The 23,045-nt window shown below is 42.4% G+C and overlaps 1 protein-coding gene across 1 annotated transcript; it reads left to right on the top strand.

Annotated features, from left to right (window-relative positions):
• The first annotated feature begins 1,889 nt into the window (after nt 1-1,889).
• Nucleotides 1,890-15,932, top strand: OSTC (oligosaccharyltransferase complex non-catalytic subunit). The gene is made up of 4 exons (XM_075929707.2): nt 1,890-2,154; nt 6,704-6,797; nt 9,583-9,780; nt 15,313-15,932. Exons 1-4 carry the CDS (start codon nt 2,016-2,018, stop codon nt 15,329-15,331), a joined length of 450 nt encoding a protein of 149 aa, XP_075785822.1. The 5' UTR covers nt 1,890-2,015; the 3' UTR covers nt 15,332-15,932.
• The last annotated feature ends 7,113 nt before the right edge of the window (nt 15,933-23,045 follow it).

Below are 23,045 nucleotides of genomic sequence, written 5' to 3'. Positions count from 1 at the left end.
AACTTCTGTATAAATTGGAGCAGGTTGTAACTTACAGTGATGACATGGGTGTGGGTGAAGCAGATAATGCTGTTTTGGAGATAGGTATGGAATGCCTGTAGTGATGGTAGAAATTGCTTTTCTGGGTGCTGAATTCTTCCTTAAAGTCCAAATTATAGGTCCTTTAAGCGATTTGCATCAATTTTCCCTAGAAATATACAGGGTATTCCTCAATTTAATGGGCTTGCAAATATATCTCAAGGAGGTAAAGATTTATTTTTCCTCTTCATGTTGATTAAAAAATAGTAATAATATTGGAAATGAATTGATCAATTAGTTTCAATTTCTGTATTAAAATTTGTATCCTTTGTTGCACTTTTACTTGCTCTTTTCTCACAATTAAGAAAAAATCATCTGAATGTGTCAAACTGCATTTTGGCTAATTGTGGGCAGAAGCAGATCAGCATGCTATAAATATTCAGATGGGCTTAATGCACTAGTTATTTTGTTTAATCCAAATTGGAGAAACCTTTTTCATAAAACATTTACTTTCCACCCCCAGCTTCCCTTAGTTTCTAGCACTGCTGACAGTGCTAATTTTCCTTTTTTTTTTTTTTTTTTTTTTTTTAAGATTTGCATTTTATTTTTCTGAGCAAATGTTATACAACACTTTCCTGGGACCACCTAAAATATACTAGATGGTTTTCTATCTGTAGTCACAATTACACTGCTGTGGATACTTTAAAAGAGTATTCCTACCACACTGTGGCCACTGAAGTCAACTACAGTTTTAAAAGATACCAGTTTAAAATAATATATCAAACTAATCAGTGATGGAACAAAGATTTTCAAATAAGCAGATCATAGTTAATTTCAATTCAATGATAGTTTTTTTTAAATCTTTTCAGACAGCACAAACTTAAATTGTTAAGACTGGAATTCCCATCATATGGGGTTTGGTGCCCTAGCCATGTCTCTGCCCTTACTTGGTGTGAGAAACTGCTGGGCACCACTTGTCTCCGGCTCTGTGCCATACAGAACAGTGCCATAACATAGCAGTGTGTCAAACACAGGAAAGACAGATCCCAGCAGTCAGGAAGGGAGAGAAAAAAGGGAAGAAATATGGAGAAAGCAGCAGGAAAAAGAAAGAATTGGACAAAGGAACTGAGAAATAAAGTTGAGCAGGGACCAGAGGGACGGACAAAGGGCAGTAAAGGAAATCACAGGAACACACGGAGGGGGGACGAGGGGCCAGGAGAAAGAGAAAACAAAGGCAACGCACGGCCCATGCCCAGTCCCACTGCAAAGCAGAGATCCGCCTGAGGACGGGGGAGAAGCGCCACGGGAGGGAGCCCGGCGGCGGGGCTAGTCCAGCGCGGGGGTGAGCTCGCTGCGGGGAGGACGGGCTGGCGCCAGTACAGCGCTCGCCGCACGCGCGGGCTGGAGAGTCGCAGCTGGGACAGGTGGGGGCGGGAGACGCGCGTTGCTGGCTTGGCCGGTGTGCGGCGGAGCCCGCGCGCCGTGCCCCGGGACACACTTAACAGCCCGGCTGGCGCATCACCGCCCCCCGCGTGCTGCTGCTGAAGCCGTTGAGCCGAATTGGTACCCAATGTGGGCGGGGCCTCCTGTTGTGTGGGCGGAGCCTCCTGTTGTGTGGGCGGAGCTCCGGGGGGCATTCCCGCCCGAGATTTAGCCACGTCAGGCGTCGCTAGGATCTGGCAGGTACGTAGTACTGATATTCCCATGACATGTACAGTCGCCTTGAGGATCCAGAGTTTGGGACTATGTTAGCGAAACAAGCGTTTAGATCTCGCTTTTTTTTCCTCCTGGTGACCTTTACCGCGCTCAATTTTGCAAATTTCCTATTATTCTTATCACCTTCCAGGACCGCGGCGTGGCCCTGTGTTCCCTCTCTAGCCAGCTTCCGCTTCCGCGTTCGTGTGGCCAGCGGGAGACGGTGGCCGTGGCGGGTCAAGCCGGAGCAGCAGCAGGGCAGGTTTGCATTAGCCCTGCGTGGAGGTGTCTGGGCCGCTATCATGGAGACGCTGTACCGGGTGCCGTTCGCGGTGCTCCAGTGCCCCAACATCAAGCTGAAGCGGCCGAGCTGGGTGCACACGCCCTCGGCCATGACCGTCTACGCGCTGGTGGTGGTGTCCTACTTCCTCATCACCGGAGGTAACGGGGCAGGAGCGGGGGCGGGGGGGGAGGCTGGGGGGGGGCAGGAGGATCTGGGGGGGGGGGGCAGGAGCAGAGCAGGGGGGGGGCGGAGGATCTGGGGGGCAGGAGGGGGGGGGCGGAGGATCTGGGGGGGAGCAGGAGCGGGGGGGGGGGCAGGGGGGGGGGGCGGAGGATCTGGGGGAGCAGGAGCAGGCGGGGGGGCGGAGGATCTGGGGGGGCAGGAGCAGGCGGGGGGGCGGAGGATCTGGGGGGGCCGGCGGGGGTGGGGTGCGGCGGAGGAGGATCAGGGGTAGCAGCAGTGGGCCCGGATGGAGGGGCAGGCTGAGGCCCGTTCTCTCCGTTCCTGGGGTGCTTGTTGGGGCAGGGGATTGTGGGGTTACCGTGATCTGTCTCCCCGCGCACCTGGGGCTGGAGCGACCCCAGGCCAAAGGGGAGGAAGTGTGGGACACCCTCTCTCCCATACAGGTGGTCCCACCACATGCTGCTCTGCGCCCCTTCCAGGGGCCTCGTAGTTCCCCTACTTGCTCTGCCCGAGCCTCACGCCGTGCAGGGGCACTCTCCGGCTGGCTGTGTGTGTGTGTGTGGCCAAGGAAGGTGGCACAGAGCTCCCCTGGGGTGATGGCTGCAGCTCTGTGAACAAAAGCTTCAGAGAGGTAGCAGAGTTAGTCTGTAACAGGAAAAACTTAAACAACAAATAAACCAGTAGCACCTTAAAGACTAACAGAACATGTCGATGGTATCATGAGCTTTCGTGGGTGCAATGCACTGCAGTGGAGAAGATTTTGTCTGTATGGCTCAGTGGTAGGCCTTGATGAGGATCTTGTTTCTGGTGCAGTAACTGAAGAGCTACTGTGGGACCAAATCCCTCTCCAGACGGAGTTGCTCAGTATAAAGAATATCAGAAATCAGACTGATACTATGTTTGTGGTGTGTGGGGTTTTTTTTGTTTTTTGTTTTGTTTTAATCTGTCAGGAGATGAGGGATCCGTGAGAATAAAGCTTTTTTTCCCCCATACACCCTATTTTCCAGTCTTGGCTTTTGGAAGGGATAATTTTTATGATCGGTCTTAAAATATCTTAACCTAGTGAGAGAGTATTTTCCTCTGTGTGTTTCAAAGGCATTCAAAAGTTCCCTCCTTTAAATTGACATGCAGCTTGTGAAGAGCAGCCTCTAAACTCCCCAGCTACGTCTATATTGGCAGCATTTTCGGAAAAGCGTCCGTGGCCAATCTAGACGCGCTTTTCCGCAAAAAAAACCCGATCGCCATTTTCACAATCGGGGCTTTTTTGCGGAAAACAGAACTATGCTGTCTACACTGGCCCTTTCGGGCAAAAGTCTTTCGGAAAAAGACTTTTGCCCGAACGGGAGCAGCATAGTTTTTCCGGAAAAGCACTGATGATTTTACATTAGATCGTCAGTGCTTTTCCGGAAATTCAAGCGGCCAGTGTAGACAACTGGCAAGTTTTTCCAGAAAATCATCTGATTTTCCGGAAAGAACCTTGCCACTTGTAGACACAGCCCCCTAGTACTTAGATTAGGCTACCTATGACTCCTATGTCTCCTACCTATGACTCCTATGTCAGGGAGGTGTTTTGCATGCTTCCCTCCCTCCACCCCCCCAAAAAAATCAACACTACCCTTCTCTGCCCGCTATAGAAATTTTGTCTTAATCTTGATGCCAAAATAGCTTTTATTATCTGGTTTTCAGGGAAGTGATGACTTGGCTTTTGAGTGGTGACCTGGTAGGTGGCTGTTTGCTTTCCTGCTGCAACTCTGTAGCTGCTTTTGACTGATTTATCACTGCTTAATATGAGATGGTATGTGGATCAGTAGAGCCCTGTATGGACACTAAATTTGTATGTGAAAAAATGAGCCATAGATATCTGCATTGACATCTGTGGCTGCAGCTACCCGTGGATATCAAGCAGATACCTGAAAATTTTCAGGGTTCTTGATAAAAAATTTGTACCAACAAATGCATCCATATCCACAATGAACTGTGGATATCCACATCCACAGATGTGGATACTCAAAGATATAAAGCAGATATTTGCAGGGTTGTGTGGATCAGAATCTTTTTCTATCTATCAAAGGAAACTCCGGCCAAGTGATACAATGTAGGTTGGGTTGATGCATCAAAGGAATATGATTCTGCATTTATTACAACTGACAATAAAAAATCTGTGCACTAATCTGGAAAGCTGCCACCTCCATTCAAATGTTCTCCTTTCAAATACTTCATAAAGATCTTCTAAATGTCATCTGCAAGCTGTGTAGGTAGAGGGGCATGTAGAATAATATCAAGGCATGGTTAATTTCATTGTCTTGATCACTTGCCTTGTGTGTTACATTTTCTGCTCCCTCTGCCTTTCTCTCCCCCATTCCCTTTTCTGGAGCTGAGAATATGCTGAGAATGTGAGTTTATACAGTGCCTCATAGGCTGCAGTCACCCCCAGAGAGGAAAAAGGCATGTGAAATGAAATCCAACTGCAAGACGCAGCAGCTCAACTAAATTTGCTGGAATAAATATAGAGTTTTATATAAGTAACTCCTACAATTCTAGATTAAATTTAAAATTCCTTCTTAAATTTACAGAGTATCTGTTAGGCTCAATAGTATTGCATCATGACTGTTCTCTAGTGTTTATACCTATAGAGCAGTGGTCTCCAACCAGTCAATCGGGATCTATCGGATCTTGGATTCTTTGACAGGTGATCCTGACTGGTTTGGCCAGGAGGCTGTCAACTGCCTGCACTTCACCTGCCCCTCTCAGCACTGTGGTGCTGCTCCTGCCCTCTGCCTTTGAGCTGCCCTCTCCCCCCTCTCTGGGAGTCTACTGCTTGCTGTGCAGGGGACACTTAGAAGAGGAGGGGTTGCTGATGTCAGGGTGCCTCTCCCTCCACCCTAAACCCCTTTTCACAGAGCAGAGGTGGGGCAGGGATGGAGGGAGTTTGCTGGCAGCTTTTGGGAGTGGTGCAGGGCCAGGGTAGGGATAAGCTTGCCTTAATCCCCTGCACCTCCACCCAGTAGCCACCTGTGGTAAGTGGTGCCCAGCTGGAGCCTGCATTCCAAACCCTGGCCCCAGTCCTGACCCCCCTCCTGCACCCCAAACCACAGCCCTAGCCCTGAGTCTCCCTGCACCCAAACTTCCTCCCAGAGCCTGCACTCCTCCTGCACCTCAACTCCCTGCCCCATGCTCCGCTCAGAGCCCCTGCCACACTCCAAATCCTTTAGCTTAAACTCAGAGTCCTCATCCCCCTCCCCCGCACCCTAGCCTCTGCCCCCAGCCTGATAAAAGTGAGTGGGGATGGGGGAGGGAGGGTGGATGGATGGAGTGAGGTGGGGGTGAAATGTGGGGCAAGAGAGTTTGAGTCTGAGGTAGATCCTAGATTGTACTTAAATTCAAAAGTGTTCTCATGCTTAAAATGGTTGTAGACCACTGCTATAGACTAAGAAAGAATAGTCCACAAATAGAACACTACTATACATTTTGGGTTAAAAGTGATTTTTATTTTTGTTGTCTCTATAAAAGAAAGTAGAATTAATAAAGTTAACCACAGATTAAACTCAGTATGACAGTAAGGATTAGTATCCTAGGCTATGATATGGTGAACACTAACGGCTGTGAGTGTGTGAAGTCATTGGTGCACTAATCATGAATAAGACACTTACCACTAAGAGCATGTCTACATAGAAGCTGAGATAATGATTCTTAGCCCTAGCAGACATACATACACTAGGAGTTTTTGAGCTAGTGTGCTAAAAATTGCAGTGGTGGTGTGGTAGCTCAGCTGCCTGAGGTCAAGTGGGATTGTGCTCAGGTAATTAGCCTGAACTTGGCCATGCTGTTTCTTTTTGTATGCTAGCTTGAGCAGAACTAGTGTGCATATATCTCTGCCCAACTGGGAATGACCCTCCCAGCTGCGGTAGAGACCTATACTTTAATGTAAAAAAAGGCTTTTTGAAATGTCCGATATTCCTTCCACTATCATGTAGATCAATGGTCTGCGCTGCGGTGCCCGCCAGACCATTTCTGTGTGCCCACCAAGTGATCGGGGCTAGCCCCGCCCCCAGGCACGTGGTGCATGGGCGGCACCGGCCTCTGGGTGCGCAGCACATGGGCTGTGATGGCCCCGGGCGCGTGGCGTATGAGTGTCCCCGCCCCTGGGCACATGGCACAGGAGCGGAGCCGGCCCCAGGAGTGCGGCGCATGGACAGCCCCAGCCCCTGGGCGCATAGTGTATGGATGGCCCCACCCCCGGGTGCCCGGCGCATGGGCGGCCGCAGCCCCAGCCCCTGGACGCCCGGCAGTCCCAAAAGGTTGGGAACCACTGATGTAGATTATACCTTAATTTATTGTTTATATGGATTTGAAGGTACGTAATTATCTTTTAGCATTTGAACAAGAGACATAAAAAGGCATGTAATTTACTGTTCCTTGTCTGTCATATTAGCACTAAAAGGAAATCATTGTTAATATTTAGAGGTGGATGATGCTGGCCCATCATTCTTAACTAATGTGCAAACTTGTCGCTCTCTTTTATAGGAATAATCTATGATGTGATTGTAGAACCTCCCAGTGTTGGGTCTATGACAGATGAACATGGACATCAGAGACCAGTGGCCTTCTTGGCATACAGGTAGAAATTATCCTTTGTCATAATTGAATGGTCTCTCCCTGACCTGCACACAGATAAATGCAAGTGACCCACAATGCATGTGAAAAGCTACATTGATTTCAGCTATACTCTCTGACGGTCCTAGGATCTGCAAATGTGCATCTTGATTGCACTATTGGGGCCTATTGTTTAAATAGCCACAGTATATTTTATGTATCTGTTTGGAAGGATTTAACTTTTATTGTTTGAAATCTTGATCTTTATGTATTTTTCTCAGTTTACATTTTTGCATTACAAGAAATGAAATTTCAAGTAGATGATACTAATGAATTTTTATGAGTAGAGGTCAAGATTAATAACAGAATCAGAAGCTGTAATTGATCATACTTCATAACTATATCTTTTTAATTACTTGTTAGAGTTTACTGTATACACCAACATAAGAATGGCCATACTAGTCCATATAGGCAGCAGTGCAGGGGCAGGTGGCACCACAGAGCTGGTGCTGGGGGGGAACTGGCTTGAAAGCCAGCTTCCCAAGCATCTCAGCTCCAGCCTACCCTCCTCACTCTTCGCGCTGCTGCTTCTCTATCAGAGGTAGCAATGCAGGAGTATGGAGGGGTAAGCAGATCCGGTGCTAGTGGGAAGCCTGCTTAGTGCCCGTGAGGAGCTGGCTTTGGCTCCCATGCCCTCCCTCAGAGGCAGGAAGGAGGGAGGAGGAAATGTGTTGTCGACAAGATTAACTGATAAACCTAGGTTTATTGGTTAATCCTGTAGTCGACTACATGTTGACATTCCTATAAGTTACTTTGCTTAAGTGACTGGGGTCACCCATATGGAGTAACTTGCAGTTTAAGTCACATTTTGTTCAGTTTTAAACATAATTCTATAGAATGTATCCTTCAAAATGAGTTCAGCAGATGCTTCTTGCTTAGAATCTAAATTATACTAGAGGTGAAGCTAATTTAGTCAGAAGTTAGTTGAGAAGATTAAGGAATAAGTTTACAGAGCTTTGGGATTTGACTGTCTGGACTGGTTATCCTTAATTCTAGTGGAGAGTGATGGGTTGTTTTTGTTTGTAAAAAGAGCTGACACTATACAAAAAAGAATAATAAAATATATAGTGGTTCTCATTGTTGATCTTGACTCCAAATTTTTTGTGTATAGTTTGTGCTATAATTAATGCCTTGCGATATGTCTCACATTTTTTGGGGCCACTGCAATATACAGGAATCACATTGCTTCATAGTGGGCAGCACTTGAGTAACAGTAATGGTGAAGAACAGTGTAAAAAATTAGACAGCTATTTATGAAGATTAGACATTAATATGACACGCTTACCATCCTTGTACATCCTTCCAGCAAAGTGCTTTACAAAGATGGTGGTGTATACCTGTATTACAAATTGGAAAACAGACACCGATGTGTTAAGGGACTTATCCAACAATATGCTGCAACAGAACTGTGAATCCAGACCAATGCAGGAGTTCTCAACCTTTTTCTTTCTGAGCCCTTCCAGCATACTATATAACTCAATGGTCCATCTGTACCACAACAACCTGTTTTTCTGCATATAAAAGCCAGGACCAGCCTAGGAGGTAGCAGGATAGGGCAGTTGCCCAGGGCCCCACGCCATAGGGGGTCTTGTGAAGCTACGTTGCTTTGGCTTCAGCCCTGGATGGGGAGTCTTGAATACCTGAGCTTCAGCCCCTTTTGCTCGGGCTTTTTGCCCTGGGCTACAGCAAATGTAATGCTGGTGCTGCTTGGTGGACCTCCTAAAACTTGCTCGTAGCCCCAGTCCCCAGGTTGAGTACCACTGGTCTAATACACCTTATTCTTAATGCTGTGCTTGAACAAAGGGATAAACTTCCTCCCTTGATGTGGCCTTGAATAACACCTCACTTCTTGCAGTTACTGGAATTCAGGGTTTGTCTTCTGAGCACTGTTGGGAATCAAACTTGAAAATTCAACAGTCTAGAAATTGTAGGTCTCTACCAATGTTTGCTCTAATCTTTTCCCATCCACGTGTGGATTTTTTTCCATCCATGTGCGGAATATATTTTGTCGTGGGCACCACCAGGAAAAGCACAAACCTAGTTGTGGGTGCTCTGCTAATTCTCTGGGCAGCACTGGAATCTCTTCTGAGTGGCTTCACAAGTGCACATCTTACAGGGAACAGTGGTCCCTATTTAAATTCATTGAACTTATTTTTTGCTTTTAACTGAGAAACATTAAAAGTTATCAGTCCCAGATCTAAAATTCTAAATAAAAGTAATGCATGAGGTGGTTTTACATACAGTAACATTACCCTTTTATGAATATTCATGATTAGATTTTACTAGAAGTGAAACTAATTTACTGGATGCATTAGTAGGTTTCTGTTAATTTGCAGAGTATTGATCCAGGAGCTAAATTTTACATTGTCTTTTATATAAAAAAGTTTTTCCTGCTGGACGACAGAACATTCCGGCTGGGCGACAGAATGACATCATCAGCATCAACAGGCTTTCTCAGCAAGACAGAAGTGGCCAGAGAGCGGGGGTTGGCGAGCATAGCAAGCAGAGTGCACAACCCCCTCATAATCTCTTATTGTGATTGACTTCCTAGTAATAGACAGTGGACTATAACACATGTTGATGAAGCTAAGTGTGTATATATCAAAATGAACTGTCCTGGATTTTTGTAAAACTAAAGCACATCTGAATATTACACTAAATAGCTGGATCTTGAAATGGGAAAGAATACCTTGTGGACTGCTGGTTTACTGTAACACTTTTACTCCTGTTTTGTTTTTTGTTTTCCCCAGAGTAAATGGACAGTATATTATGGAAGGACTTGCATCCAGCTTCCTTTTCACAATGGGAGGTTTAGGCTTCATAATTCTGGACCGATCAAATGCACCAAATATCCCAAAGCTCAATAGATTTCTATTGCTTTTTATTGGATTTGTCAGTGTCCTTTTGAGCTTCTTCATGGCAAGAGTTTTCATGCGGATGAAATTGCCGTAAGTTTAGTACATTTCATACTGTTTTCCTCTCCCTTTCTGTTGCTGATAAGCAGGGATCCTAGTTTTCTGTGATAAAACACATTTTTATATTTTTTCCATGATTAAAGTGGAATGCTGAACTTCAGTTTCCCTAGCCATTATATATAGGTATCAGCTTCACACAATGTTTTATTGATATATTTACAGTTTAAGTGAATTTGAAGTCTTCTAGTGCCATCAAACATTATAATAAAATAAAATTTATTAGAACTGCAATTTGTATTTCTTATATATACCAGATACAAATGTCTGCAGTCTGTATTTTTTTAATGATTTTTACGCACAAAAACTAAAAGTTATTTTATATTAACACTGCTCACTTTTTGAGAGTCCTGAGGCTGAAGTGACATCTGAGAAGAAGTTTATTGGAGTGTGTTTAGCTATATGCTTATATTTAGGTTTTCTGCATTATCCGAACCACCAGTGTCCCAGAACTGACTGCAGTAAGGGCTATGGTGGTCAGCGCATTTAAAAAAGTCAACCCATTGTCTAGGTGGAACTGGTACTTTCATTGCTAAAATTTAGTTAACGTTTACATTTTTCACAAAATGTAAAAACTAAAGATTCTGTGTAAAAATGAAAATTCCACATTTTTCTGTGGCAAACAACCTTCTAGAATCCAAACTGATAAGATTGCAAAGCACTTCATGTAAAGCAAGGATAAATTCTATTTTTTAAAAAAGGGTGTAGATTTAAACATTCACAGTTTAACCTTTAAGATGTTTTAGTAAAATGTGGAGCATGTCCCCTTTTTAGTGACGTGTGATGTGCTTAAGTTTGCCCATTCTGAGACATCATGTTGTGGTTCAGGGAAGGTGACAAGCTCCCTAATGTGTCCGAAACCATAGCTAAAATACAGTTTGATCCTAGACTGAATGGTTTGGATTTTGAGGAAAGATTAAAAGACTTTAGTCTGTACAGGTTGGCTAAAAGCCAGCACAGGCTTTGGAAAGAAGCATAAACAGCTATGCATTGGGAAGATGGGAGATGGGCTAAGGATATAACAAGGTGAAAATTAAGAAGGAAAACTATTCTACAGCTTGTGGAAAATTTCTCAATCTAAGGAAGGTAGAGTAGCCTTTGTTCTTCCATGTACTGACAGGGCTTTCCAGCTTCTTGATTGTATTTTCCAGTTTATTCAGTAGCTTGTAATGAATTTATTTTATTTTTGCTGCTTGCCTTCTCTTTCCCCTTCTTAATCCCACTGTGACCTCTAGGGTAGCCAGGAGCAGCAGTTTCTTCGAGGGTCACTGCTAAAACCACTCAGTGAATTAACTGGCAGGGGATGTGTTTTGCTTGTTTTTGTTTTTTGTTTTTTAAACATTGATATGGTCATTCTCCATTGCTTGGAGATTCAGTACATTTCCTCTGTGATATAATGAGGCAGTACTGACCTGTAAAGTGCAGGTGTTGGGTTTCCTGGCAATATGTAGCAATGCAGAATCAAGCATCAGCATACAATAGATTTATCTTTTTAATCAAATATGGCTGGCCTCAAGAGTTCCTGGTCATGTTTGAGGAACTCTAAAGAACTAGGAAGGATATATTATAAGACTCTTTTGTGGTTTACAGATGCTCTGAAACAGTGGTTCCCAAACTTTTTGGCATCACGCCCCCTTTTTGATTTTTGAGAAACCCTCATGCCATGCTGCTCCCCTTTCCTCCCTCCCCCTCCTCCCCATAGCAAGAAAATGTGTTGAGCAAAAACAAACAAAAAAGGGAATTGACCGAGGCCAAAAAACAGCAGCAAAACTTGGGATCACGCCCCACTGGAATTTCTTCATGCCCCCAATTTGGGAACCCATGCTCTAAAATAACAAGGTTTTACATTTACATTTTCTAACAGGCTTTTGTTCATTGATTATTTAATATTCATGTATATCTTGCTTCGGGGAAAGTTTGTCACACATGAATGCCAAAGAACTTACTAAATCTTCATTAATGAAAATAAAAGTCTTAAAGATATGGACTACAAAACTGAGATTTACTTTTGTTGAAAGGCAAGCACTTCCTAAGTTATTCAAGGCATAGAAAACCTTTGTATTCTGGTCGCATTCAGTATGTTTTTTTGTTAATATGGACATTATTCTTGTTTTGCATTTTGAGAACCACAGGTTGAAAATTTAAAATTTAATATGCATTAAATTGCGATGCCTGTTGTAGTTACAGTAAAACTCCATTGGTCCGGCACCATCAGGAACCCAGAAGTGTTCCAGGCAGCCGGACCATTGGAGCTACTCTGCCCCCGGCTTTCCCGATTCAGCTGCTGCTGAAACTGACCAGCTGCTGAATCGGGGAAGCCGGGGGAAGAGCAGCTGGGGTACTGCCGGGTAGGTCCCGTAGCACTGCCCCTGGGGGCTGTGGGACCAACCTGGCAGCACCCCAGCTGTTCCCATTCAGCCGCTGCTGAAATTGACCAGCAGCTGACTCCAGGAAGCCTGGGGCAGAGCAGCTCTGCCTCGGGCTTCCTGGAATCAGCCACTGATCAGTTTCAGCAGCAGCTGACTTGAGGACACCTGGGGCAGAGCAGCTGGGGTGCTGCTGGGTTGGTCGTGCAGCGCCAAGGAGTGGCGCTACCAGACCAACGTGGCAGCACCCCAGCTGCTCTGCCCCAGGCGTCCCCAAGAGCAGCTGGGGTCCTGCCGGGTTGGTCTCGCAGCGCCAAGGGGCAGCGCTACTGGACCAACCCAGCAGCACCCCAGCTGCTCTGCTGCAGGCGTCCCGATTCAGATGCTGCTGAAATTGACCAGCAGTGGCTGAATTGGGGATGCCTGGGGCAGAGCTGGACTATCAGAAGGGGGTGGGGCTATGAGGGGTCTGTGGTGGCATCCCCCCACATCCCTCATAGCCCCCTCTTCCGATAGTCCGGCATATCTGATAATCCAGCCCTCCCTGGGTCCTAAGGGTGCCGGATTATCGGACGTTTACTGTATATGCACAGCGTAGACTTATGTTGTCCCTTTTGTGTTTGCTCTGATTTTTCAGACACCTCCAAATGCATTAGATGCCTTTCAGAAAAAAGTAAAGACAGTCCTTGCAATGAAATGTTGTAGTTCAGACATGATTCAAGAAGTGAGATCCGTAAACAACAAGGGGAAATTGAGGGGGAAAGGAAGGACAATAGGTTACAATAATATACAGCTGCTCTTTAAGATCTACAGCTTGCACCTCTGAAAACCCTCACTCTCTGGTCCAGCAACATCTGTTGTTCAGCTGGACCATGGATGCTTCTGGACCAGAGAGCCTGTGAGCGTAATGCAGGGGAGGGGAACCTTTTTTGGGTTGAGGGCCACTGACCCACAGAAAGATCAGTTGGGTCATGGCTGGAGTGCCAGTGTGGACTCCCCAATGCTGGCATGGGAGGAGCCCTGAACCCCGCAGGCCAGATCCAGGCATGCTGGGGACTGCATCTGGCCCCTGGGCCTAAGGTTCTCTACCCCTGGCCTAATTTCAGGAGGGTCATCAGCCATGCTGGTGGCAGTGGGGCCAGAGCCCCACAGTAGTGCTGGCCCTGGGGCCAGGGGAACCTGGCCACCCAGGACAGCCCAGGGAAACTCAGCCATCTGTGGCAGCCAAAGCCCAGCTGGGGAGAGCATAGAGGGGGCCAGAGACAGGGGGCAAGCTGTCTCGGGGCTGGTGGAATGGGACACTTCCCTGATCTGGCAAATTCTTTCGTTTGGGACCCGTCAGGTCCTGACAGTGTTCGATCAGGGAGGTCCAACTTGTATATGTGTCTCGGGCCTTAGCAGTTATGTTATCTTCGTTCTTTGAAGGAGAGAAGGTTAGAGGAGACAAGAAAAAAGAGAACTGGGGCTGAATTTGTACCAGTTTGTGCTGAATGATGTAAGATCTTGAAATTGATAGTCTATGTTAGTACAACTGCAAAATCTTTCAAAAAATGTGATGATAAACTTCTGGAATCTATGATGATAAAAGGTACATCAAGAGAATAATAAATTAAATCATTATAGCAAAGTAAAATGGGGGTAGAGGTTGAGGTGCTCAAGCAAACACCAGAGTCTGAACCAGTTTCACCCATGATCCAAATTCTCAGCATGTTTCTCTGTAGCTAATGACACAGACACAAACACTAACACTAGGAAATGCTGGTATATGAAGGTGCCCCTTAGATTTGCTAGTATAGGAATCCTGTGCGAGCTCAATGGATATTTTTTCAGGACTATCTGGCTATAACTACCTACATTCAAGCACAACTGCTATGCAGGACTGTCAACAATGATTCTACTCATTTAGATACCTATACACAGAAGGGAATAGTGTGCCAGTGAAAGAGAAACTTCCCAAGTTGTTAAAAAGGAATGGAAGAAATTTCTCCCAAAGAACATTTTACAGGATTCTTGATAAAATCATTTAAAGAAAATTAAGCCAGTGTTTTGTTTAGTGGAGCCTCTATAGATGGATTTGAGAGAACTATTGACTCCCTAGATTACAATTCTAAAAGTTTTTGATCAGATGAAAAATACCTTTTTGGTTAGAGAGGGATTTTTGTTTGTATCTGTTTTTGGCTTGATAATCATAGAGTAGAATCTTTAATTGTAGTGAATGTGATGAAATAAGTAATAAGATAGAACTTTTAGACCTCCTTCAACTGACCAAAGATGGATGCAGCCTTTTTTTTTTTTTTTTTAAAGGTCACAGAATAGGTGTTGTTTCCAACATACCAAAAGTGTTTCCTATCATTACGGAACTAGTCTGCACATGTTACTGGAGCAACACAACAAAGATGCCAATTTGAGCTTTACTGTCAAATGTTACAACTATAAACTGAATATCTGTTTCTTTAAATCTAGGGGGTAGCTATCTTTTTAGTTTTTTTTATAGACCAACTAGATATATGTATTCATAGTAGTTGATATAGGGGCAATTGCAACTAATTTCTACCACAAGTGAGTGTTTGGAGTTCATTTTGGAGAATAATCTGGCTAACAGCTAGTAAAACCAGATTTTTGGACTGGAGACCTAATTATAACTACATTTAAATTAATTAACTTAGACTAGGAGAAACAAAAGAATTCTTGGATTTATGTTATGGTTATTTATAAACAACTTTATCTCTTGGTCTTCTGTTTTTGAAAATCTATATTAAGAGGCTCTGCAATTGTGGAACTAAGCTTGCATTAATATTTCACATTGTACCACATTAATAGATTGCATAGACTGATGAAAATTTGAATATATGGAATAGTCTAATTGATTGAGTGGAAAGTTTAGACCATTGATCATGTTTCTAATGAAAGTCTATACCATAAAATGATTTATGGCTTGAACATTAATTTTAGGAAACTGTTTATGAGGATCTCTCTTGTTGGCTCATTTAATAAGATTATTTTAATTCACTTTTTCAGTTTGTCTGACAGGTGGGTACACTGATAATCTGGGTATTGCTTTTCTATTGAGGATTGCAGTCTGTTCAGTTGAGGTGTTCTGTGTTTCTAACTTCTCTCTGTTAACTTTTATTTTGTCCTGTAGGGGATACTTGATGGGTTAGTGCCTTGTGTGATGTAGGCACGCACAAGATGGATTTGCTTCTCTTCATGAAGAGCTTAATACCAAGCAATCAACAAAAATTGAACTGTCTCCCCCTATCTCCAAGAAGACACAAGAAAGGTCTAGTTATGAGAGCAAATGCAAAAATTGCTTCCAACTGTCTCCTTTTATCAATAAAAATCATTGCCAGTGGCTAATATATTTTTAAAACAGCATTTTATCACGTCTGTTTCTATCTTTAAAAAGAAAGTTACTGAACTGTTACTTAGCTCTAGATACGAATTTGCATCTTGAAAAAAAAATCAGTATAAAATATAAAACTGACACTTCCCCCCTCCTTTTCCCTTCAACTGATTGAGATATTAAGCAAATGTTTTACTATTCCTGATTTTATTTCAAATTGATACCTGCATAGAAGTCTTTTGGTGATGCTTTACTTTCAAACACACTGTGTCTAGTGAAGTTATTTCTAAGGCACCTATTGCCTTGATATTCATGGCAATGCATTAACAAATCCAGAAGTACACTGGATACAATATTGTATGAGTGCATTTCTTTTTGGAACAGTGTATGAAAGCCAATTAAACATGTTTTCTACTAAACCACTTGTATTTTGTGTGGTTTCTACAACAGTAATTTTTGAAAATGGTACACAATCTATTTTATAGGTCTTGCAGTAAAAATGCTACACAATGGATGTTTTTAATGTACGTTTTGTTGGATAGTGATATTGTAAACTGTAGGGGGCAACTGCAGCTGTCCCTCAAGTTCACCAGTGCTTGTGGTTTTTCTCAGGCATGAATTGTGTCAAAACGGTACACTATTGCCAATAGCAAGGTAAGTTACTGAATTAGTTCGGAGGTTTCTGCTTTTGTTTTATTGTGGCTAAGGACAACTCCTACTTAGTTTTCTTTGATTATTTCCTCTCAATGTAAATATACTAATCTCATTAATTAATATTTGTGCAGATCATGCCTTGCTTCTCAATGTGGGAAGGAACTGTTTTGTCTAAAATCATAGCAAGGTCCTGTACCTTGGCACAAGTATTCAAAGTACTATGTTACCTTCCAGATTCAGAAGTTAAATCTGTCACTAGGAGCCACAATCCTGGTTGGGATCTCAGTATGCGAACGATGTTTGAGATCTTTCTGTTTTAACATCTACTCCCCTATATGCCATCATGGGAAGCAGACTTTTTATACTCATTCCTTCTCTTATGTTTATGTATTCATCACTACATGCATTTGTTTTGTTACACCTTTGTCTATAAGAGGAGTTTGTGCAGTTAGCTTTCAAGGAAAAAAAACGTTGAGTGAGTTCTGAAGGATGTTCATGACAGGAATCCTGCATTTTTTCCAAGTGTTTTGTTTGTATCCGTCTAGTACTCCCAGACTTAATGAGGAAAGTACTATTTGCTGGACTGGTACAAGCTGTTTATTATCCTCTGCTGTAAAAAAAGCAAAGAGAAACAGATGAGGGGAATAGGAATGTAAACAGATAGCTACTTAACTAGTGCCTGACTCAGCCGGGCCCACAGCACCATGGTTTGGGGGCTGCTCCAGGCTAGCTGGACCGGAGCAGCCCAATGGTGCAATGTGGTGGGTAGGTTAACCAGTTAAATATATAATTTAACCCATTAACATTTTTAATGGAATTTTATATCCCTGGAGGGGAATAATGAGAGAGCAAGAGCCCAGAGGTGGGATACTACACCATGAAGAAACGGGAGTGGTTTGGTTGGTAAAACCTCAGTGCAGGACTGAACCTTGTTAAATGCTGCAATGGTCTTGAAAGGTTCCTTCTATGAGGTTGCATACAAAATACTATAAACTATTTCTGTATCTCTATATTGTAACTTTTACAGTTAAGAGTTTGTATTACTGTTAAATATCTTACTCTACTATATCTGTCCAGTTTACTGCATCCTCTTTCCAAAAGCTGTAATAAATATTAACAGTATTTCATGTTAAGATACTATCATGACAAATTTTGATTGTGGCATGAGCTTGTATGTGAATCTTAGATTCAAGCCAATGAATGTTAAAACTTGCCTGGATCATATGCCAGCTGAAAAACAACTCTATACATTTGGTTAACATTTTTTTAACTAGGGCAATTCTGCAGAGCAGTTCACGAACATCAATCTTCTCATCACTCAAGGAAGGAAGCTTTCCTCTTTACGATGCAGAAACTGACACTGAAGCTGCAACTTTGCATTTCAAAGGTGTCCATTAATATAGTGAATCTATGGGTGCCCATATTGGTTAACCCAGTCTCTGACTTTCAAATGCTGAGTGCCTGTCGTTCTAACTGAAGTCACTGAGAACTGTGGGAGCTTAGCACCTCTAAAAAACAAGTCTGTAGTGTCACAAGTTAGGCACCCAAAACAAATAGACACATATGTAAATTTAGGCCTAAGTGACTTGGATAAGGCAACTGCAAGAGTTTGAAATAAGGACTCAAATGGAATTTCAGTAGATCTTGGCATACCGTCTTTGTGCTTAAATTGTGCCATTTGGATGAAGCTGTCCCTTTCAATTTAAGAGAAAGTAAAAAATCTTGAGCTTTGTCTTGTCATAGAGGCAGCCTGTTGGTATTTTTCTTGCGCTTGAGAAAAGATGGTTTCAAGTGTCCTAATCAGAGGCTCAGGAGACTTGGGTTCCATTCTCTGCTCTGGCAGTACTTGTTTGCTTTAGGCAGTGCTTTTGTGACGGTATTGCCCGGTGCTCAGTACTGGCACTTCCAGACACGGTACCAGCACCTCCAGTTAGAGCTCAACAACTTTTCCCTTGGAGTACCGGCACTTTTTAATACAAAAAAAGCTTGGCTTTAGGCAAGTCATTTGGTGTGTCTTTGCCTCCATTTCATTCTGTAAAATGGTCATAATAGCTCTTTCTCATGGACTCTGTATAAAGTGGGTGTAAAAATGCTGCCACTGGTAGAAGTGAATGGAACACTGTGATCCCTACACTCTTGATAACCTTTGAACAATATATGCCTTCTGAAGCATCATTTAAAAACTAATAATTTATTGGTCAACTGCTGTTGAAACATGGAGCAACGGTCTATGTAAAGTTCAGAATCTTCCCATATGATGTTACTAGAATATGTTCAAGACAGATGGCCTCACCTAGATAAAGATGTTAAAGAGATCTGTCCTAAATAAACAAACGGCGATTTGCCTCCATAAACAGGATCATCAAGACAGCTGTGGGGAGAGAGGAGTGGAAATGGGAGGAAAAAGAACAATTTGCATTTTAGCATACACCAGTGGAGGAAGAATGAGGCTATGTGTACCATTTAAGGACACAAGTTTTGTTCAAAGGTGTTAGGCCCTTCACCCCTCCGCTTGCCCCCCCTCCCCCCCCAAAAAAAGACAAGTTGGCAGCAGCACTTCCTTTCTCCTTTGCTCATTCTCAGGGTATATCTACACTGCATTCCTCTTTCGAGAGAGGAATGAAAATGCAGCTTAGCGAAACTGCAAATGAAGGATTATTTCGGAAAAAAAAAACCAACTCTTCTTTTGAAATAAACCTCATTTTTTAAGGAGTAAGGGTTAAGGGTTATTTCAAAAGAAGGGTTTTTTTCCAAAATAACCCCATCTCGGCAGCATTTTTTCTTTCAAAATAGGGTATTTTGAAAAAGCTCCCGGATGCTATTATGCAAATGAAGTGCGGGAAATTCAGATCCGTGCTTCATTTGCAATTTCGCTCTGCAGTATTTTCATTCCTCTCTTGAAAGAGGAATGCAGTGTAGACATACCCTTTGTTTCCTTGGTTACTCAATCTCTTTGTTACCTTATATTGCTATGTTTTATAGCTTCCCTCTTCACATTATCTAGCATAATGCTGCTTTCACTGAATACTAGAAGGGATCTTGAAAAGTCATCAAGTCCACTCATGGCACTACCAATAACTTTCATGAGTCATCCTGAGAACAATAAAAATCCAATTGTACCCTACCGCAATAAGATGGGGAATATAACAAAGACACTGCAGTGTCCAAACTCCACCTTCCTCTAACAATGGCTCTTAAAAATAGAATCTTCCACTCCTGGTTGCTGGCAGTCAGAACTCAGTGCCATGGGATGTTGTGAAGGCCAAAAGTATAAATCAGTTCCAAAAAAGTAGATACGTTCATGGAAGATAGGTCCATTGATGGCTATCAGCCAAGATGGACAGGGATGCAGCCCCATGCTCTGTTTAGTGACACCTAGTGAGCATGGGGTTGCATCCCTGTCCATCTTGGATGATAGCCATCAACGGACCTATTCTCCATGAACTTACCTACTTCTTTTTTGGAACCAATTTATAATTTTGGCCTTCACAACATCCCATGGCAATGAGTTCTACTGGTTGTGTTAAGTGCTGTCGAACTACTGAAACCTCTTGCACAGGTAAAACAGAATTATGGCATACTAGATTAAATCAGTATTTATTTCTGTAACCTAGTAAAGAGATTTAAATAAACATCAGCGCTTGCCAAGCTACAATTTTTTTTTCTTTTGATACTTGCTGAAGTGTTAACTCTTATAGCAGATTTCCCTTAAACGGATTCTTTCCCACTTAACACTGGTGTAATTCCAAGTAAATTACTGAAATCAATGGATATGTGCCAGTGTAAGTCAAAGGAGACTAGACCTTGTAATTTTTCAAACGAATAACAGCCATGTTTAATTGTCACTTACATTAAGTTGTGGCTGAACCAGCCTCATCTGACATGCTGTGGACTGGCAATGTAGACAAAGGCAATTGTAGAAATTATCTCAAAACTTGTACGCTAGCTAAGGTGCCCCCTTAGGTAAATCAGAGATGGCCATGCTGCCTCAGCAAACCATAACCATAATGCCTACACTACGAGTTTTCTTGGCAAAAAATATGCTAATGAGGAACTGATTTGCATGAGTCACAAGCTCATTAACCCCAGCACAAAAACAGATCCGCAGAAAATACGGAAATGAGATTGCAACTCATGCAAATGAGTCCCTCATTAGCATATTTTTTGCTGAGAAAACCAACAGTGCTTAAGATTATTATCTTAAATTTGGTTGAAAGCTCTGTCGAGATGGACCCAGAGAAAAACTGAACCAAAAACATCCACTAATAAAACATTAAGAGATTGAGCTACTGGCAAAGGCAGTCCTGTTAAAAATAGGTTTTTTGCTTTACTTCAAAATTATAAAAGTTTCTGCAACTAGCTAAATAAAAATATTTTATCTTCCAGTAATTCTGGCATCATCATCAACCCCACCTTTATGTTTCCAGCTATGACTTTTCAGCTTTTTTATAAATGTGTGTATCTGCAATGTTAAGTGTCACTCCAAATTCTAGCTGACCACTGGATGGTGCTCACTACAATACTATTCCCCTGCCTACAGCTGTACACAGAGAAGAAATGTTTCCTTTTAAAAGATGTAGCAAAGTACCAAAGGACAATGGAACAAGCACCTTTTTAATGTTTTGTCTGAAAGTATCAGAGCTGTTAGATATTTAAAACACCATCTTTCTTTTTCTTAAGCATTCAGACCATGAACACTTTGAAAAACTTTAGGTCAAAAAGACACATAGGATAAGACTATCTCACCCTCCTCTCCAAGGATCTCAAAATTATTTTCAGAGACTGATTGAATTCATACCTCTGTGAGTGGGTAAGTAATATTCATGTTTTGTAAAAGAAAGCTGAAGTACAAGCATGCTATTTGACCTGCATAAAGTTCCAGTTTATTTCCTAGTCCTGCATTTTAACCATATGACAATCCTGCCTCCACTAAGAGGCAATGAAATTACCAAAGAGAAACATTGCTAATGTTCCATTTACAGTGGGCCAGATTTTCCTAAATCTGTGCTTATTTGCTCTCAAGTGCCAAAAAAATTGGCCATGTAGCTACTAGATTTGCATATGCAAATCTGAGCTGTAAGATACACAGACTTTGACTTTAGTACACCACAAATACAAATAATGAGGCAGGATAAGGTTTATTAGAAAATGTGGCCCTGGGTATTGCAGGAAAAAAAATGTTAGAAGCAGTTATTAAAAACTCTAACAGCATTTTCAGTCTTTCTGTGCCATTGGTACTCAACATTTTATATTGTTTCTGACAAACGTGGAGAATTGCCAGGATATGGAGATACTCTGTTCTCCTTTTGATTTGCCTTTGGTTTTGTGATTCAGCCTTTGTATGTTGTAAATGTTGTAAACTCATGGGATGGGATTTAGGTGAATATATGCATGTCCCTGCGGGACAGATGAAGTGAACATTAAATTGTAATTATCTGGCCAACTTTCACCCATGTCAAACAGTACTGAAATTATATGTTACATAAAGAAGAGCATGAACCAAAACTCAGGCTAAATATTAGTAAAGTTTGGAAAAGCTTGGATCCAGAGCTGAATGTCACAGCCAACCTCTGTCTATAATTGCCAAACTGAAATGCCAGGTCTAAATACAGTCAGATTTCAGAAAAGCTCACTAAGATCTGAGCCTCAAACTTTGCCATTCAGGTCCCTGTCTAGAAGTAATGTGAAAGCCTCCTCTGATAGCCCAGTTTGAGACAAGTTCAGAGGTGCTTTAAAAAAAATCAAGACATTAAGGGCCTCATGCAACTTCCATCAAAGTCAGTGGGAGCCTTTCCACAAAGCTGAATGAGGAATTAAACAAAACTGGGCAGAGAAAGTGACAGCCAAAGAAGGAATATGCAAGCACATCATATCCTTTGGAATGTGCACTACATTGCTTGTGAGAAAGATCTTGGCTTCCCTCCTAATATTCTGCAATTCACAAACAATACTTAATTAAGTCTTATACTATGCCTGAGGTAGGCAACTGTTATTATGGCCCTTTTACTGATGGGGAAGTTGAAGTACTGAGTAACTTATCCAAAACCATGTAACAGAAGGGTAAGAATACAATGCAGATCTTTCTAATTCCCAGTTCTTTGCTTAAATGACAGGATTAATTGGCTTTCAAATGCTGTGGCTAGGCATTAATGCCAGCAGTAAATATTTACAAGAACTGGTCAAATGTTTTCATTGTTTGATAGCTAAAATGTCTTTCAGTGTAAAATGCCTTTTTGCCAAAATAGAATTTTCTATGGGAAATGTTCTTTGTAACAAAAAAATGGAAAAACAAAACAAAATATGTATTGTTTCTGTTGAAAAGGAAAACCTGAAAGTGTGTGGCTGGTTGGATGAAAGTTCTAAGTAAACCCAAATATTTTTGCCCAAACAAGTGAAATATTTGGGGTAGGGAGTGGAGAACTTTAGGAGGAAAATGAATAAATTTTCACATTTCTTGAACTGTTTAATGGAGAATCCTCCCCGTATCTACTTGTTTATTCTAATTTCCACCTCAAATAGGCTGAAGTTTAGTATTAGTTTTAAAAGCTCCTTTTGGAACGCTCCAAAATCCACTTCACACACTTTACTCTGTCTTTAGTTTTTCTCCCTTTCTCTGACTCTCTTCCCTGGAAATCTATTTGCTGACACACTATTTAGATTGTCTATGTTTTCTAAATCCCCCCCCCCCCCCAGGTCTTTATTCAAATTGCTGGTCAGTAATTTTTTCCCTATTTTAGTTCTGAGCCTTGTTTTGCCTAGGAACAAATCATGACACACCCCCCACTGCTGTCCAATCCCTTTTTCTGCTGACGCCATGTGTTTGTGTTATGCTGCTTGTCCCAAGCTAACCTCTCACTGTGTCTGTGTTGTTGATCAGA

The sequence above is a fragment of the Pelodiscus sinensis genome, chromosome 4, assembly GCF_052426305.1.
Source record: "Pelodiscus sinensis isolate ZL-2025 chromosome 4, ASM5242630v1, whole genome shotgun sequence".
Classification (NCBI taxonomy): domain Eukaryota; kingdom Metazoa; phylum Chordata; order Testudines; family Trionychidae; genus Pelodiscus; species Pelodiscus sinensis.
The sequence above is the reverse complement of the archived record's forward strand: the minus strand, read 5'-3'. Positions and strand labels throughout refer to the sequence as shown.

What these genes read in the sequence shown, in the direction of transcription:
- OSTC (XM_075929707.2), top strand. Translation starts at nt 2,016, where the DNA reads ATGGAGACGCTGTACCGGGTGCCGTTCGCGGTGCTCCAGTGCCCCAAC. An exon ending in CTACTTCCTCATCACCGGAG is followed by an intron (nt 2,155 to 6,703) that starts GTAACGGGGCAG and finishes TCTCTTTTATAG; the next exon opens with GAATAATCTATGATGTGATT. An exon ending in GTGGCCTTCTTGGCATACAG is followed by an intron (nt 6,798 to 9,582) that starts GTAGAAATTATC and finishes TGTTTTCCCCAG; the next exon opens with AGTAAATGGACAGTATATTA.